Source organism: Malus sylvestris, chromosome 1 (assembly GCF_916048215.2).
Source record: "Malus sylvestris chromosome 1, drMalSylv7.2, whole genome shotgun sequence".
NCBI lineage: Eukaryota > Viridiplantae > Streptophyta > Magnoliopsida > Rosales > Rosaceae > Malus > Malus sylvestris.
Genome location: NC_062260.1, coordinates 29012157 through 29026606, shown reverse-complemented (window position 1 = coordinate 29026606; position 14450 = coordinate 29012157). Strand labels below are relative to the sequence as shown.

At 43.1% G+C, this 14450-nt stretch overlaps 1 protein-coding gene and 1 long non-coding RNA gene across 2 annotated transcripts; one reads left to right on the top strand and one right to left on the bottom strand.

Moving 5' to 3' along the window:
- Positions 1 to 3024: 3024 nt before the first annotated feature.
- Positions 3025 to 4296, top strand: LOC126624539 (uncharacterized). Its single transcript, XR_007624135.1, has 2 exons — positions 3025 to 3263; positions 4088 to 4296. It is a non-coding gene; the product is annotated as an uncharacterized LOC126624539 (long non-coding RNA).
- Positions 4297 to 4388: 92 nt separating this feature from the next.
- Positions 4389 to 13936, bottom strand: LOC126615445 (uncharacterized). Its single transcript, XM_050283273.1, has 4 exons — positions 12494 to 13936; positions 11932 to 12407; positions 11239 to 11851; positions 4389 to 4402 (listed from the first exon to the last, which is right to left on the bottom strand). Exons 1-4 carry the CDS (start codon positions 13482 to 13484, stop codon positions 4389 to 4391), a joined length of 2094 nt encoding a protein of 697 aa, XP_050139230.1. The 5' UTR covers positions 13485 to 13936.
- Between the last annotated feature and the right edge of the window lie 514 nt (positions 13937 to 14450).

The window sequence follows — 14450 nt, the reverse complement described above, 5'->3', positions numbered from 1 at the left end:
AATATTCAAACGGTACTTCATATGTCATTACAAATGACAAAAATAATATATTTTTTGTGTCTCTCTATTTTATATTACGTGGACGTAGAAAATTTCTCTGTTTGTTGGGTTAGCACCGTAGCAGGATTAGAAAATTAAATTATGAATCCCAATATTTTGACCTGCAGCCGATCTCAACTTGCCTTGCTAAAACTTTAAAATAGTTCATAGGTACGTAGTACAACTCGAACTGAGTTGTTTGTGTCTAAGATTTGGTTTCAATTTAAACTGAGTTGATTGCCATTAGCCAGCTTCACTCGACTCTCTTTCAAGATATGGGCACAATAAAAATAAATAAATATATGAGTACAAATTAAAACAAAAAAGAAAATTGACTTGTTGGATAGAAAACAAGAGCTAAATCCAATTATCCATATTCAATGACGACTTGAATAATTTATATGATAAATTGTTAAAAGATCTTCAAATTGAATAAATTTTTTGCCTATACGATCTTTAGGTGATGATAAAGAGTATGAACGGTTTTGATTATGATGTTCGTCGATAAAAACTCGTTAGTCGTAAGTGGAAGGACAAATAAGTCCCGAGAACAGCATTCTCCAGTCCTTCGTATAAAACACAAGCATTATCTATATTTTTATGTTAATTTGATGTTGTTGGTCCCTTGTGGAGAAAATTTCTTGGCTTTTCCCACAGGTGAACAATTAGACCAATTATAGAGTCTAAGATATTTTGTTGCACTTTGAGGTGACAAATGTGCAGCCAACTACTACCTACATTGTAGATATATTATCACATCAAGACAAGAGAAGTCTTTGCGTGAACAACAAAATTTGAATTCACACAACTTGTCTTTGTTGTTTGTTGTTTGTTTGTTTGTTTGTTTTTCTTCTTCTTTTTTTCTTTTTTTTTTTTTTTTTTTTTTTTTTTTTTTTTTTGTCAAAGTTTTTGTTCTTTGGTCTTTGTTCTTTTGTCTTTGTTTTTTGGGCTTTTCCCACATGCGTCAGACACATATTTATAGACTAAAAGATGTAACTGAGATTCTTGTAGCCTTACTTTTTAACCGGATCAAAACAATCATAAAGAATCAAAGACTTAGATATTTAATTTTGTAGGTTACTTCATTTTCATTCAGAGCAATTAAAAATAACTTAGGTTACCTCCTTTCTGCTTAGAGCAATTAGAAAAAACTAACTCCTTAATAGCGGAGGAGGCATCAGAGTCAATCGTTTTCCAAAACATTGAAAGATATAAGAATTCTTTTCATATTTTCCACAAGCCCACAACTAAAACCAAAATACATAACTCAATTATCTTGTGTTCAGACAAAATTGGGTTTGGTTATTTGGTTAAAGCAGTGTATTTGTTTTCATGCATCTATCAGTTACACATGTGATACATCAGTTAAATAGGATAATGTGTGTCCTTTCACACCAAGTTTGAATACCCTTATCAGTCACACACGAGAAATTGTAATGTGTCAGTCCTCTTGCACCAAGTTCAAAATCTCCCTATTAATCACACATATAACTACATCAGTTTAATAAAGTAGTGTGCCGCTCCTTACACTAAAATCTGAATCCCCTGCATGGTTATTCAAACTTTTAGGACCATCTCCAAAAGAGATGCCAAATTTTAAACATAAAATTTAAATTTGATAGCTTATGTGACACTTTGACATCATTTAAAGTCTTAGACCATCTCCAAAGGAGAAGTCAAATTTTAAATCTAAAATTTAAATTTGAAGGCTTACGTGGCACTTTTGCATCTTTTAAACTTTTGCTCTCCAACCGATATGTCAAATTTTAAACATAAAATAATAATTCATATGTATTTTCTTTGCATTGGGAATAAAAGAAACAAAAAGATAATGCTTTAAACCAATAAAAATTAATAAAAAGCATCGAATAATTAATTAAAAAAATTTGAAGGTGCTTCCAAATTTGGCAGCAAGAGGGAGAGATGTCAATCCATGTTATGCCACACCAGATTTGGCTTCTCGGTTGGAAAACATTAATGCTGTCTTTTGTTACCGTTATTGCTGATTTGGACAATTTGACATCTCCTTTGAAGATGCTCTTACTCTCCACCCAATATGTCAAATTTTAACATAAACAAACATTCATATTTATTTTCTTTGCATTGGTAATGAAAGAAAATGAATTAAAAGGTATAAAAATGTTTAAACATTGCATTGATAATCAAAAGAAATTAAAAGTGTCACAGCCCGTCCCGAGATTAATATCGGGGACGTAAATTGACGGAATTACCCTTGACGGGTATCAAGGTATGTGTGTGTCATGATATTTAGTATGCATAATTCCCTAAGTTTTTGGAAAAGTTTGAAATTTGATTAAGGACATTTCATTTTGTGTGGTTAGGGTTGATTTGGACCACACACAATCAGCACTCTCCTCCTATCCCTCCCCCGTGTCTCTCTCTCTCTCTCTCCCTCGCGATCTCTCACTCTCTCCCTCACCCTCAACGTACGGACCACCACCAAAACCCTTCAAAACTCAACGGATCGAGGCAAATAAGGTATGTATCTTCATCCTTTTGACGTCCTGAGTTCATTGGTGCTAGTTTTAGGAAGTGAAACCTTCGATTTCACGTGGAATCCGAAACCTCCATTTTTGGGTACTGTTCATGCGAACGTAAAATGTTGTGTTTCAGGGAAATTCAAGCTTATAGCAAGCTTAGTGAGGTCCTAAGGAAGCTCGGGGACGTTCGTTTGAAGGATTTGGACGTCGGGATCGTGGGTTTCAAAGTTGGCCGAATCCTTGGATTTTGCTCAATGAGATTTCTTGCTTTTTAGACCCTAAAACTAGTCCAACGTGATAGTACACTCTTAGGGCTTCAAATTGATATAAAATACGAAGAAAATGGGTGAAAAACGAAGGAGAACAAGAGGTTTAAAGTTTGGCCGGAATCGGGCCACCGGAAAAACCAGTCCGGCGAGCCCTGTGAAGAAGATGACACATGCCGCGCGTGGCCTGCGCGTAGGGCCGAGCCCTAGCCGGCGCGTGAGGGCGCGTGGGGTGTCCAAAATTGTTTCTAAAAATTTCCCGACGCTCGTGGCGTCGAGTAGGTCGATGTGGTATATTCATATACCCAAATTGAGCATCGTGTGAGAAGTTATTTCGAAATATTGGTGATGTGTTTAAAATTAACGTTTTTATAGTTGTTTCGCATATAGGTGAGACGTATACCGAGGACGACCGCATCCAGGGACGCTACGGGGGTTACGACCCGTCGACTTATCAGTGAGTGGGCAGTTTTGTTTTCGTATTACCTTTATACTATTGATTTTTCCCAGAAAATGATTTTATGTGAAAATATGTTTTAGAAAATGCCATGCATAGAATTATTTGAAAAATGTGAATTGCATATGAGTTATATGATTGATATATGATGCATACATGTTGCATGGTGCAGTGGAGGCACAGGTAAGTCAGGTGAGTTCATTTATTCATTGAATTGGTTGTTGTTGAGATGTTTTGAGCTCATAACCTGCACCCTAGGTGTTAGTGCTTATATTATTCACCACACCGCACGCTCGTCTTGGATCCAAGTAGGTGGATGTCGTACAGACCATGTGAGGGTTCCGACATGCTAGTCGTACAGATCACTAGGCGTGATTCCGACTAGTGGGTGACCTTAGTTATGCGCGCTGAAGATATGATGAGAGAAACACTAGAGCGTATTTTTACACCTTTCATCGTATAGACTACCTTACGTAGTTCCGAGTGATGTGCAGAGTAGGGCCGTACAGGTCAAGGTGGTGACTCCGGCTTAGTGGGATATTGAGCTGTTGAATTAATCGTATAGGACCAACTGCAGGGTCTTCGATTGATTCTTATTTCACCTGATTTATATTTGATTTATGGCATGGCATGTTTTCTTGAAAAATGTTAAAGATTTGGGATTCAAGTTTTGAGATTTCATATGGTTTTATATATATATATATATATATTTTTCTGGGAAAGTATACAGGTTTTACGGTGAGGGGTTATAAATGTTTTAAATGAAATGTTTTGGAAAATCTTTGGTTTTACTGAACCACTCATTTTGTTTTGCGCCCCTCCAGGTTCTAATTTAGCGGTTGGTGGCTCTCGAGGTCTTTTCCGGCTTTCTGACAGACTTTTGACATGTAGGACTCACTTGAGGGTGATGTACTTTATTTTAGTCCTACTTGACTGCAGTTAACCTATGCTCTGAACTTATGTGTTTACCTTATAACTCGTCCGGTTATGTTCGTAGGTGGTTATGTTTGAGTTTGGTTTGAATTTCTGCTGATTTATGTTGTTATTTTGCTTTCGTGTCACGCCTATGGTTACGTCACGCCCACGTGACGACCAGCACACCTGGATCATCCGGATCGGGGTGTGTCAAAAAGGCAATGCTTTAAACCAATAAAAAAATTAAGAAAAAACATTTCATAATTAATTAAAAAAATTGAAGGTGCAGTCAAATTTGGCAGCAAGGGGAGATGTGACGACCCGTCCCGAATTAAAATATATTGTGTTTGTACCATACTTGACCAATCCCGAAACTACCGAGCACCGGCCAACGCTATACTGTCAAGGACCCAGAAGAGTTCCCCTCCGACCAGGAGGCCAATCACTACTCGACACGTGTCAAGATTAGAAGCCAATCAGAGCGCAACACGTGTCGACATCAAGAACCAATCATAACATGACACATGTCAATGTGACAAAGCTACAAGTTTTTCTATAAATAGGGGTCATTCCCCCACAATATGGCCTAATGCCATTTGTGTTAAATCATTCACAAGAACTCACTAAATTGAGAGCTTGATCCTTTGTACTTGTGTAAGCCCTTCACTACTAATAAGAACTCCTCTACTCCGTGGACGTAGCCAATCTGGGTGAACCACGTACATCCTGTGTTTGCTTCTCTGTCTCTATTCATTTACGTACTTATCCTCACTAGTGACCGAAGCAACCAAGCGAAGGTCACAAAACCTGACACTTTCTGTTGTACCAAAGTCTTCGCTGATTTTGTGCATCAACATTTGGCGCCGTCTGTGGGAAACGACACTTATTCCTACTCTCTTCAGCTGTGTCAAGCTGGTTTCTATCATTCGTACACTTTCTTTTGATCAGGCATCCCTCTCCAACATGGGAAGCGAAGGAAGCCACAGCACACAGAATGACACCCCCCTTGCACATAGTGCGAAACAACGAAAGAAGGAAGGAAAACGAGTTCTTCTTCAAGCTAAAGTCGATGAGTTGGAAGCTCAGAACAACAAGATAGCAATGAGGAATGAGGTCCTCCAGGAGCAATATGAGAAGCTCTTCGAGACACTCCACGAAGCTAGGCAAGCTCAGACACGCGAGCTTGTTGCCCCCGTGGAAGTCAACCATCAACTGGGTGCCCTCCAACATGGAGGGTCACATGCATTCGACATAGATATCCCTGATAGGGAACAGATTACCCCTCGACTTGATAATCAACATGAGGCTTCTCTTAACCCAGTTGCTTCGACCCGAACCATGAGAAGTGGAGGGAGACACCTCTTTGTTGAAGGGGCAGAAGGATCGAAAGCCGTCTTTCGCGATTGTCGGGATTTCCTGAAGCAACGTCGAGAGAATTCCATCCATATAAGCTCAAAGATTAATGACCCAAGGATTTCTGAGAGACTCGGTCCCCTGCCACGGCCCAAGCCGGCCACCAATTTGGGGAAGGGGCAACAAGTCCTAGAGAGACATGAGGGTACAGGGGACTCAGAGGTGTTCCGACAGACATACCCTGGAAGCCAGTACAACGAGTCCAGGGAAAAATCACATGCCCTTGATCAAACCTTCCTAATTCCAATAGGAGATGGAGATTTACGAAAGAAAGCTCCAGTGACACATAACTCCGCTCAGGACCCCCTTGTCCTACAACTTCTTGAGGAAGTAAACAAGTTGAAGGCTGAACGTCAGGCTGAAATACCTGACTGGAACCAACCCAGGCCCGGCCCTCTTACAAGGAGGATCCTCAACACCCCCCTTCAAGCAAAGACAAAGCAAAAGCTTGGCTTGCAACTTTATACTGGAAAAGAGGACCCAATTGAGCACCTTAACCTCTTTGAGTCCACCATGGCATACCGGATGCACACCGACGAAGAGCGATGTCTTCTCTTCCCCTCCACCCTCTCTGGTGGAGCTCTAAATTGGTATTGTCGTCTTACACCTGAGACGGTAGACTCATTTGAGGAATTGAGGAAACTATTTGTTTCCCAACACATTTTCCAAACCGATCGCTTGCACTCTGCAGATGACTTGTACACTATCCGCCAGAAGCCAGACGAGTCATTACGTATGTATGCTGGCCGCTTCAGCCATGAATACTCTCGGTGTGCCGAGGCAGACGACAAGACTGCCCTCAAAGCCTTCACGGCAGGCCTACGTGATTGTTTCTTTAAATACATGATCAATGCCAATACTTGGAAGACTTACTCTGAGGTGATGGCGCAGGCTTATAACCATGCCTCCGCCGAGGCAAAGACATATCAGGAGAAACCCCCTACAACCATCCTTTATCAACAAGTGGGAGGTGGAAGCCAGACTCACCTAAATGAGAAGACCTCGACTTTCCAAACAGCAGTGGCACCTCCCCATGCCTTGCATAATGCTTCACCGAATCAACAGACATATCAATTTCAAGGCAAGAGGAAGGATTTCCATCCTCACCACTCTCCTTTCAGTAAAAAGAGTAAGGGACACTATCCCGATAACCAAGGGTATCGCCACAATAACGCTCGCCCCCAGGCAGTCAATGCAGTGGGTCAAACCCGCGTCAAGATACCCCCTACCCCAAGGTATGAGACATACACGCCCTTGAATGCCACATGCGCGGCCATTTACCCCAGCATAGCTCACCTGATACCAAAGCCAAAGCCGAGGCACCCAGATTACACGCCCCCGAATAACGCGGGCATGTTTTGTTGCTACCATGAGCATAACGGCCATGATAGCGAGAAATGTATCATCCTCCGTGATCGTATTGAAGCTTTGGCACGAGAAGGAAAAATTGATCAATTCCTTCTTCACCCTCAAAGGGATAACCGTAACCAACGCCAGGTGAATGTCATATATTCCATAAGCGGCGGCACACCCATATCTGAATCTTCCAATAGGGCCATGAAAAACAGTGAACGAATTCTGAGGCCTGGTCACCGAGTGTTTCACGTGGAAGACATCAGGGGAGGGAAGTATCAAAAGCCTAACTGGGATCCGATATGTTTCTACCCTGAGGAAGAAAGAGGCATCATCTACCCTCATAACGACCCATTGATCGTGGAGGCTCACATAGCCAACTTTGATGTTCGACGAATCCTCGTAGACACAGGGGCTTCGGTCAATATCATGTTTGCCGAAGCTTTCAGGGCACTCAGTGTAGCTGAACACTTGCTCGATCGCTCGATTTCTCCTCTGATAAGCTTCTCCGGTGATATTGTGCAACCCTTAGGGAGCATACATTTACCCTTTACTATTGGTACAGGCCCTTACACGGCTACCATTACCACTAACTTCCTAGTGGTTGACTGCCCAACGGCATACAATGTCATCTTTGGGCGCACAGGCATCAATGATCTCAAGGCTATGGTATCCACGCATATGCTGTTGATGAAATTTCCAACCCCCCATGGCAACGGCTACATCAGAGGAGATCAGCTTAGTGCACGATCATGTTACAACACTTCAGTTAAGCAACAACACTTGCCCGGACCCAAGGAAACCCTGTCTGTACATGACCAAGTCACAAAGACCAGCCTAGATGAAGCGAACTTGGATCTTCCTGATAGCAACAATCAACCCGATGATCCTCGAGATGACTCTTTCACCCAGCAAGCCCAACCTGCTGAAGAGTTGGAGAAGGTACCTATCTCAAGAGATCATCCAGACCGCATGGTGAATATTGGCACCACATTGTCACCACCCCTTCGGTTAGCATTGATATCTTTTTTGAAAGAGAACACTGAAGTCTTCGCCTGGTCATACGAGGACATGCCAGGCATCTCTCCCGATGTCATCTGTCATCGTTTGAGTATTGACCCCAAGATCAAGCCGGTGAGACAGAAGCGAAGATCTTATGACGCTGAACGATACGAGGCAATGAAAGCAGAAGTTGAAAAACTCAAAGGCATAGGCTTTGTCCGCGAAGTCAATTACCCGACATGGGTAGCAAATGTGGTCCTTGTTAGGAAAAATCCGACCAAAGAAAGTCTTTCGCTTCAAAAGGTCTTGTGGAGGATGTGTGTTGACTACACCGACCTAAACAAAGGGTGTCCGAAAGATAGTTTCCCTCTTCCTCTTATTGACAGGCTTATAGACTCTACGGCAGGGTGTGAGCTCTTGAGCTTTATGGACGCTTATTCAGGATACAACCAAATCCTCATGAACCCCTCAGACCAAGAACACACGGCCTTCACTACTGACAGGGGACTATATTGCTATAAAGTCATGCCTTTCGGCCTAAAGAATGCAGGAGCAACTTATCAGAGACTGGTCAATTCAATGTTCGCCGAACAAATTGGGAAGAACATGGAAGTTTACGTTGATGATATGCTAGTCAAAAGCAAACATGCTGACCAACACATCACCAACCTATCTGAAACTTTCACCATTCTAAAGAGGTATCGAATGAGGTTGAACCCCAACAAATGTGCCTTCGGCGTGGGCTCTGGCAAATTCTTAGGCTTCATGATTAGCCAACGAGGCATTGAAGCTAACCCTGAAAAGATCAAAGCAATCCTCAACATGAAAGAGCCAATAACTTCAAAAGACATCCAAAGCCTTACTGGCAAGGTGGCAGCCTTAACCAGATTCATCTCTAAGGCCACAGACAGATGTGCTCCTTTCTTCAAAGCACTCAAGGGAAATAAGAAGTACATTACATGGACGGAGGAATGTGCCAAGGCATTCAGGAACCTCAAAGAGTACATGAGTAAAGCCCCTCTGCTCTCCAAACCAGAAGTTGGTGACACTCTCATCATCTATCTATCGGTTTCGGCTTCAGCAGTCAGTTCTGTTCTTATTCGAATGGACAGTGGTGTCGAACGGCCCGTCTACTACGCTAGCAAGGCCCTACAAGATGCGGAGACACGATACTCCAACATTGAGAAATTAGCTCTAGCATTGGTCATGTCTGCTCGGAAACTTCGCCCTTATTTCCAAGCACACGCCATCATCGTGCTTACCAATCACCCTCTTCGACAGATACTCCAGAGTCCTGACACGTCTGGACGAATGATCAAATGGGCGATAGCATTGGGTGAGTTTGACATCTCCTACCAACCAAAACCAGCCGAAAAAGGTCAAGCAGTAGCAGATTTCATCGCCGACTTCACATATCCTGTTGACATTGCTTCTACACCTGAAGCAGTAGCTTCATTACCATCGGAAGCTCAGAAAGTAGAATCAACGACCTCAGCATGGAGTCTGTATGTTGATGGCTCATCCAACCAACAGGGCTGTGGAGCGGGACTAGTCTTGACTACGCCCGACAAAGTAGCAATGGAGTATGCTTTTCGTTTCAAATTCAAGGCATCAAACAATGAGGCCGAGTATGAAGCCCTTCTAGCAGGATTACGTTTGGCCAAACACCTCGGGGTTAAACAAATTGATATTTTCAGTGACTCCCAATTAGTGGTCAACCAGGTTACCAACAACTTTGATGCTAAGGACAGCTCCATGGCAGCATATCTTGCGCAAACACAACTTTTGCTCAAGCACTTCCACTACCAGATCACCCAAGTTCCTCGAGCGGCAAACAGTCATGCAGACGCCCTGGCTCGCCTCGCCTCAGCTGTGGAAGACAAGATTGGAAGAAAAATTCATGTCGAACTGTTGGCAACACCAAGCACCATGGCCGCAGAAGTATTCAACTTACAACAGGGAGATAGTTGGATCACCCCGATCTATAATTTCCTTGCTCATGGCACCCTCCCAAATGATAAAGTCCAGGCTAAGCAAATTCGATACAAGTCTACCCGCTACCTGATCATCAATGATCAACTCTATAAGCGAGATTTTAGCCTGCCATACTTAAGGTGTCTTACGCCTGCCGAGGCGGAAATCGTCCTTCGGGAAATACATGAGGGAGTCTGTGGAGATCATGCTGGATCTCGGTCCCTAGCACACAAGACTTTTCGCCAAGGATATTACTGGCCAACACTCCACCAGGATGCCATCAAAGTATCCCGCTCATGTGACAAATGTCAACGATATGCAACTATTCCTCATTCCCCTCCAGAGCCTCTTACTCCTATGATCAGCCCTTGGCCCTTCGCTCAGTGGGGACTTGATTTGATCGGCCCAATGCAGGCAGGGAAGGGCAAAGTCTGTTACGCAGTCGTTGCAGTGGACTACTTCACAAAGTGGGCCGAAGTAGAACCCTTGGCAACCATTACTGAGGCAAAGATAGAAGACTTCGTGTGGAAGAACATCCTTTGTAGATTCGGCATTCCCAATGCGATAGTCACTGACAATGGGCGACAGTTTGACAACAAGAAGTTCAGGTTGTTCTGCTCTAAGTTCAACATCAACTTATGCTTTGCCTCTCCAGCTCATCCCCAGTCTAATGGACAAGTTGAGGCCATCAACAAAATAATCAAGCGCACTTTGAAAACCAGCTTGGACAAAGCTAAAGGCTGTTGGCCAGAATTTGTACCCAAAGTTCTTTGGTCATATCGCACTTCATATCGGACTTCAACAGGAGAAACTCCATTCTCACTTGCCTTTGGCACAGAGGCGGTTGTCCCTGTTGAGCTCGAGCAAGCAACATTCCGAGTCCAGAACTACATTCAAAGTGAAAATGACAAACAACTCACCCTCAACTTGGATTTAGTCGAGGAACACAGAAACCAAGCTCACTTGATGAATGTCGCCTACAAGCAGCGCATCTCAAACTATTATGACTCTAGGGTCAAGCCTCGTTCTTTCAAAATAGGAGACTGGGTCTTAAAGAAAAGATTACTCTGCGACAGAGTCCCGAGTGAAGGCACACTTAGTCCAAACTGGGATGGACCGTATAAAGTCATTGGCATCAGTCGCCCTGGCTCTTACACACTTAGAAGCTCCGATGGCAAGACCCTTGGCCATCCATGGAACGCTGATCACTTGAAGTACTACTACAAATAGACTCACGATGTACAAGTGTTGAGCTATAGCCGTTCGGCATCCTATGTAATGAAGGCCATTTGGCAATGAATTCAATAAAGAGTATCACTCCGCGTCCTACCATCATCCTCTGCATCCCCAAGATCCTCTTCACCATGCTGAGTCTGTGCATCAGCACTACCTTCATTATCAGACTCATCTTCGCTGCTAGGATCAACAGCAAGGACAAATGTCTCGCCCTTTCGATGATGCTCATCTATATCTTCGTGGTATTTTCGAAGAATGCTCCCATCATCATAACGATCAAGGACGGCCATCCATTTCCTTTTTTCAAAGCGAGCTTCTTGAGCACAGTAGGGTTTAATAGCAAGATGAAAGGTCGAAGAACTTAAGTATTCTTGCACAGCAGCCTCCCTTTCAGTTGGAATGCTCTTCTCCAGTTCAGAAATCTCAACTAAGGCACCATCCAATTCTCCCCTAACCTTGGATACCTCCAAGGTAGCCACCTCCAACTGTTTTTTAGTTGCCTCAAGCAATTTCTTAAGCCTTAGGTTCTCACCATTTCGCCTTTTCAAGCTCTCCATGGTTTCGTCCTTCAGTTGGAGAGCCTGAGTCAAAAGTCCCTTATTCCTTCGGGCCTCGTCCACAAGCTGCTTATTCTCCTTCAGTTTTGCCTTGTACCGCTCAACCTCTTGCAGTCTGTCGTGATACTCGGCCATGACCTGCATGGCAAGACGATCATCACTACCTAAATAATGATAATAAAGAGGAAAAAGTAAGGAAATGACAAAGTAACACTCACATATGAAGACAGCTTCAACATTCGGTCGCAATCCGATTCATCCTTAGCTAAGGGCTCTCCGAGCTCATCGAAGGCGAATCGACGCCCTGCCAAGCAATTGTTGATATCCCCAAAATCCTTTGGCCGCGTGGCAACCCTCAAGTCCTTCCACGGGACACTGCCAGCTCTTTCCTTGCCTTTCCCCTCATGGCGGGAACCAGGATCACTTTCCTGGACAGTGTGCTCCATAGTAAGAGGAGGAGGCAACAGTCGGCTCCCTTCTCCTGCAACTACGGCAGCAGCATTTTCAACGGCCTCGACTCCAGTCTTCCTAAAGGCAGGCCCCTTAAGGACCCCATCTTGGGACTTAGGTCTAACGGATGGTTCCCCTCGGAACTTATGAATTTTCTTATGCGGTAGGATGTCTTCCGAAGGAACTAACACTGGTGCTTTCCTTTTATTGGTGCTAGTCCCTGTTTTCTTGCTTACCTTCTCCACTGCATAAGGAAAATCAAAATAAGAAATACAACTTTCCAAATAAAGTAAGGAAAAGAGCAAAGTTTACATGAAGGATACAACTTACTCGATCGTCCCTGGCTCTCGGAAACTAAGGGTTGGAAACCGTACCGACGAAATAAGGGTCGTAGCTTGCTTAAGTGTCTATCCTCTTTGGGCACCCTCAACACCTTCTCTATGTCAGATAGCTCCTGCCTAAACAGTTTGATGGTGCCCCGCGTCACTACATGAAGCAAAGTGTTAGAAGCAAGAAAAGACCACAACAAATAGCAAATAGTACGAACGGTTGATACGTTACAACCTACAGTCTGGAAGTGAGTAAGCACATGTCGCTCAGGCGTGACACCCTTATCATACTCCCAATCATTATACAGAAAGCACCAACGGTTTTTCCATGTGTAGTATGCCTTTTTCTTACCATACACAATACGCTCTCTCTCACTCCGACATGCACACTCGGCATAACCAGTGCATGATTTTGCTGGGCGCATCTTGTAACAGTAACGCCACTGATGGAAGGAAGGCTCACACAACCCACACTCCATCCAAATGATATAAAATCCAATCAAAGTATCCCAGAAACCAGGATTGAGTTGCCCAGGTGCATATCCGATCAAAGATAACATCTTTTGCAACCACGGATGTAAAGGTAGTCTCACCCCTAAAGTCAGTAATATCTGGATGTAGAACATAACATGACCCTGGGGAGGCTCAGAAGGCCATTCTTCATCATGTACCAAACGTATCCCTACACTACGAGGGATATTACATGACTGCCTTAGCGCCTCAACCTGCTTCTCATTATCTAACAAGTTATTCTTTAGATGGTCTGCTGTGAACTCAGAGCGAACTATGGGTATGGCATCAAAAACAACCCCCTCACCCAACGCCATGGAGGAAGAACTAGCAATAGCTAAAGTTTGACGGTTGGGAAGATCATCCAATGTTTCTCTAGTACAGGACTCTAACAAAGACCCTGAAGACTCCGACATTGCAGACTCAGACTTAGAGCTAAAGCTAGAAGAGCCCTCATCACTAGAACTTCCAGGCTCTGACATCTACAATAAGAAGAAACAAATTCTATCACTACATGCATGATCAAAACATAAGGAAGTTCCTATATTACCCACATGAAGATGGTGCAAAGCGATGCCGGAACCCTTCTCAATCAGAAAGCAATCCGTCTTCCACAGTCATTACAAAACAAGCAAATGAAGACCGTGTCAAGCGCCAAAAAAAAAAAAAAAAAAAAAAAAAACAGCTTCATCCAAAAAGCTTCACCCGAAAAGCTTCACCTCCAAAACTTCACCCAAAAAGCTTCATCCAAAAAGTTTCACCCAAAAAGCTTCACCTAAAAAAGCTTCACCAAAAAAAAAACTTCACCTCCAAAAAGCTTCACCCAAAAAGCTTCACCTAAAAAAGCTTCACCCACAAAGCTTCACCTAAAAAGCTTCACCCACAAAGCTTCACCCAAAAAACTTCACCCGAAAAGCTTCACTTAAAAAAGCTTCACCTACAAAGTTTCACCTAAAAAAAGCTTCACCTATAAAGCTCCCTCTACATACTTTCACCATCAAAGCTTCACCATCAAAGCTTCACCTAGAAAGCTTCATCTACAAAGCTTCATCTACAAAGCTTCACCATCAAAGCTTCACCATCAAAGCTTCAACACCAAAGCTTCACCTACAAAGCTTCAACACAAAACCTTGCTCCAAATAAACAAATTTTGTTCACAAAACCCAAGATGCCCTTGAACTTGTACAAAAACACTTGGGTAAACATAAACATTTTTTGTTTTACACCCACAAGGGCCCAAAATCTTCCTTCTTATTTATTCACTTATATATGTTTCCAAACATATTATAATAGATCCAACAACAAGCCAAAGTCCCAGGTTTCTTAATGGACAAAAGTACAAGCAATTCATCAATAATGAAGGTGCTACAAAAATTGGAATCTTGTCACGCCCCGGACCCGGGGTCGGTAGTAAAAACTTGAACCCGAATCCGAAACGTGAACTAAAA

Coding starts and splice junctions, on each gene's coding strand:
- LOC126615445 (XM_050283273.1), bottom strand. CDS start 13,484: ATGTCAGAGCCTGGAAGTTCTAGTGATGAGGGCTCTTCTAGCTTTAGC. Junction 12,408..12,493: donor CGAGAGCCAGGGACGATCGA/GTAAGTTGTATC, acceptor TTCCTTATGCAG/TGGAGAAGGTAAGCAAGAAA. Junction 11,852..11,931: donor TGTTGAAGCTGTCTTCATAT/GTGAGTGTTACT, acceptor CTTGCCATGCAG/GTCATGGCCGAGTATCACGA.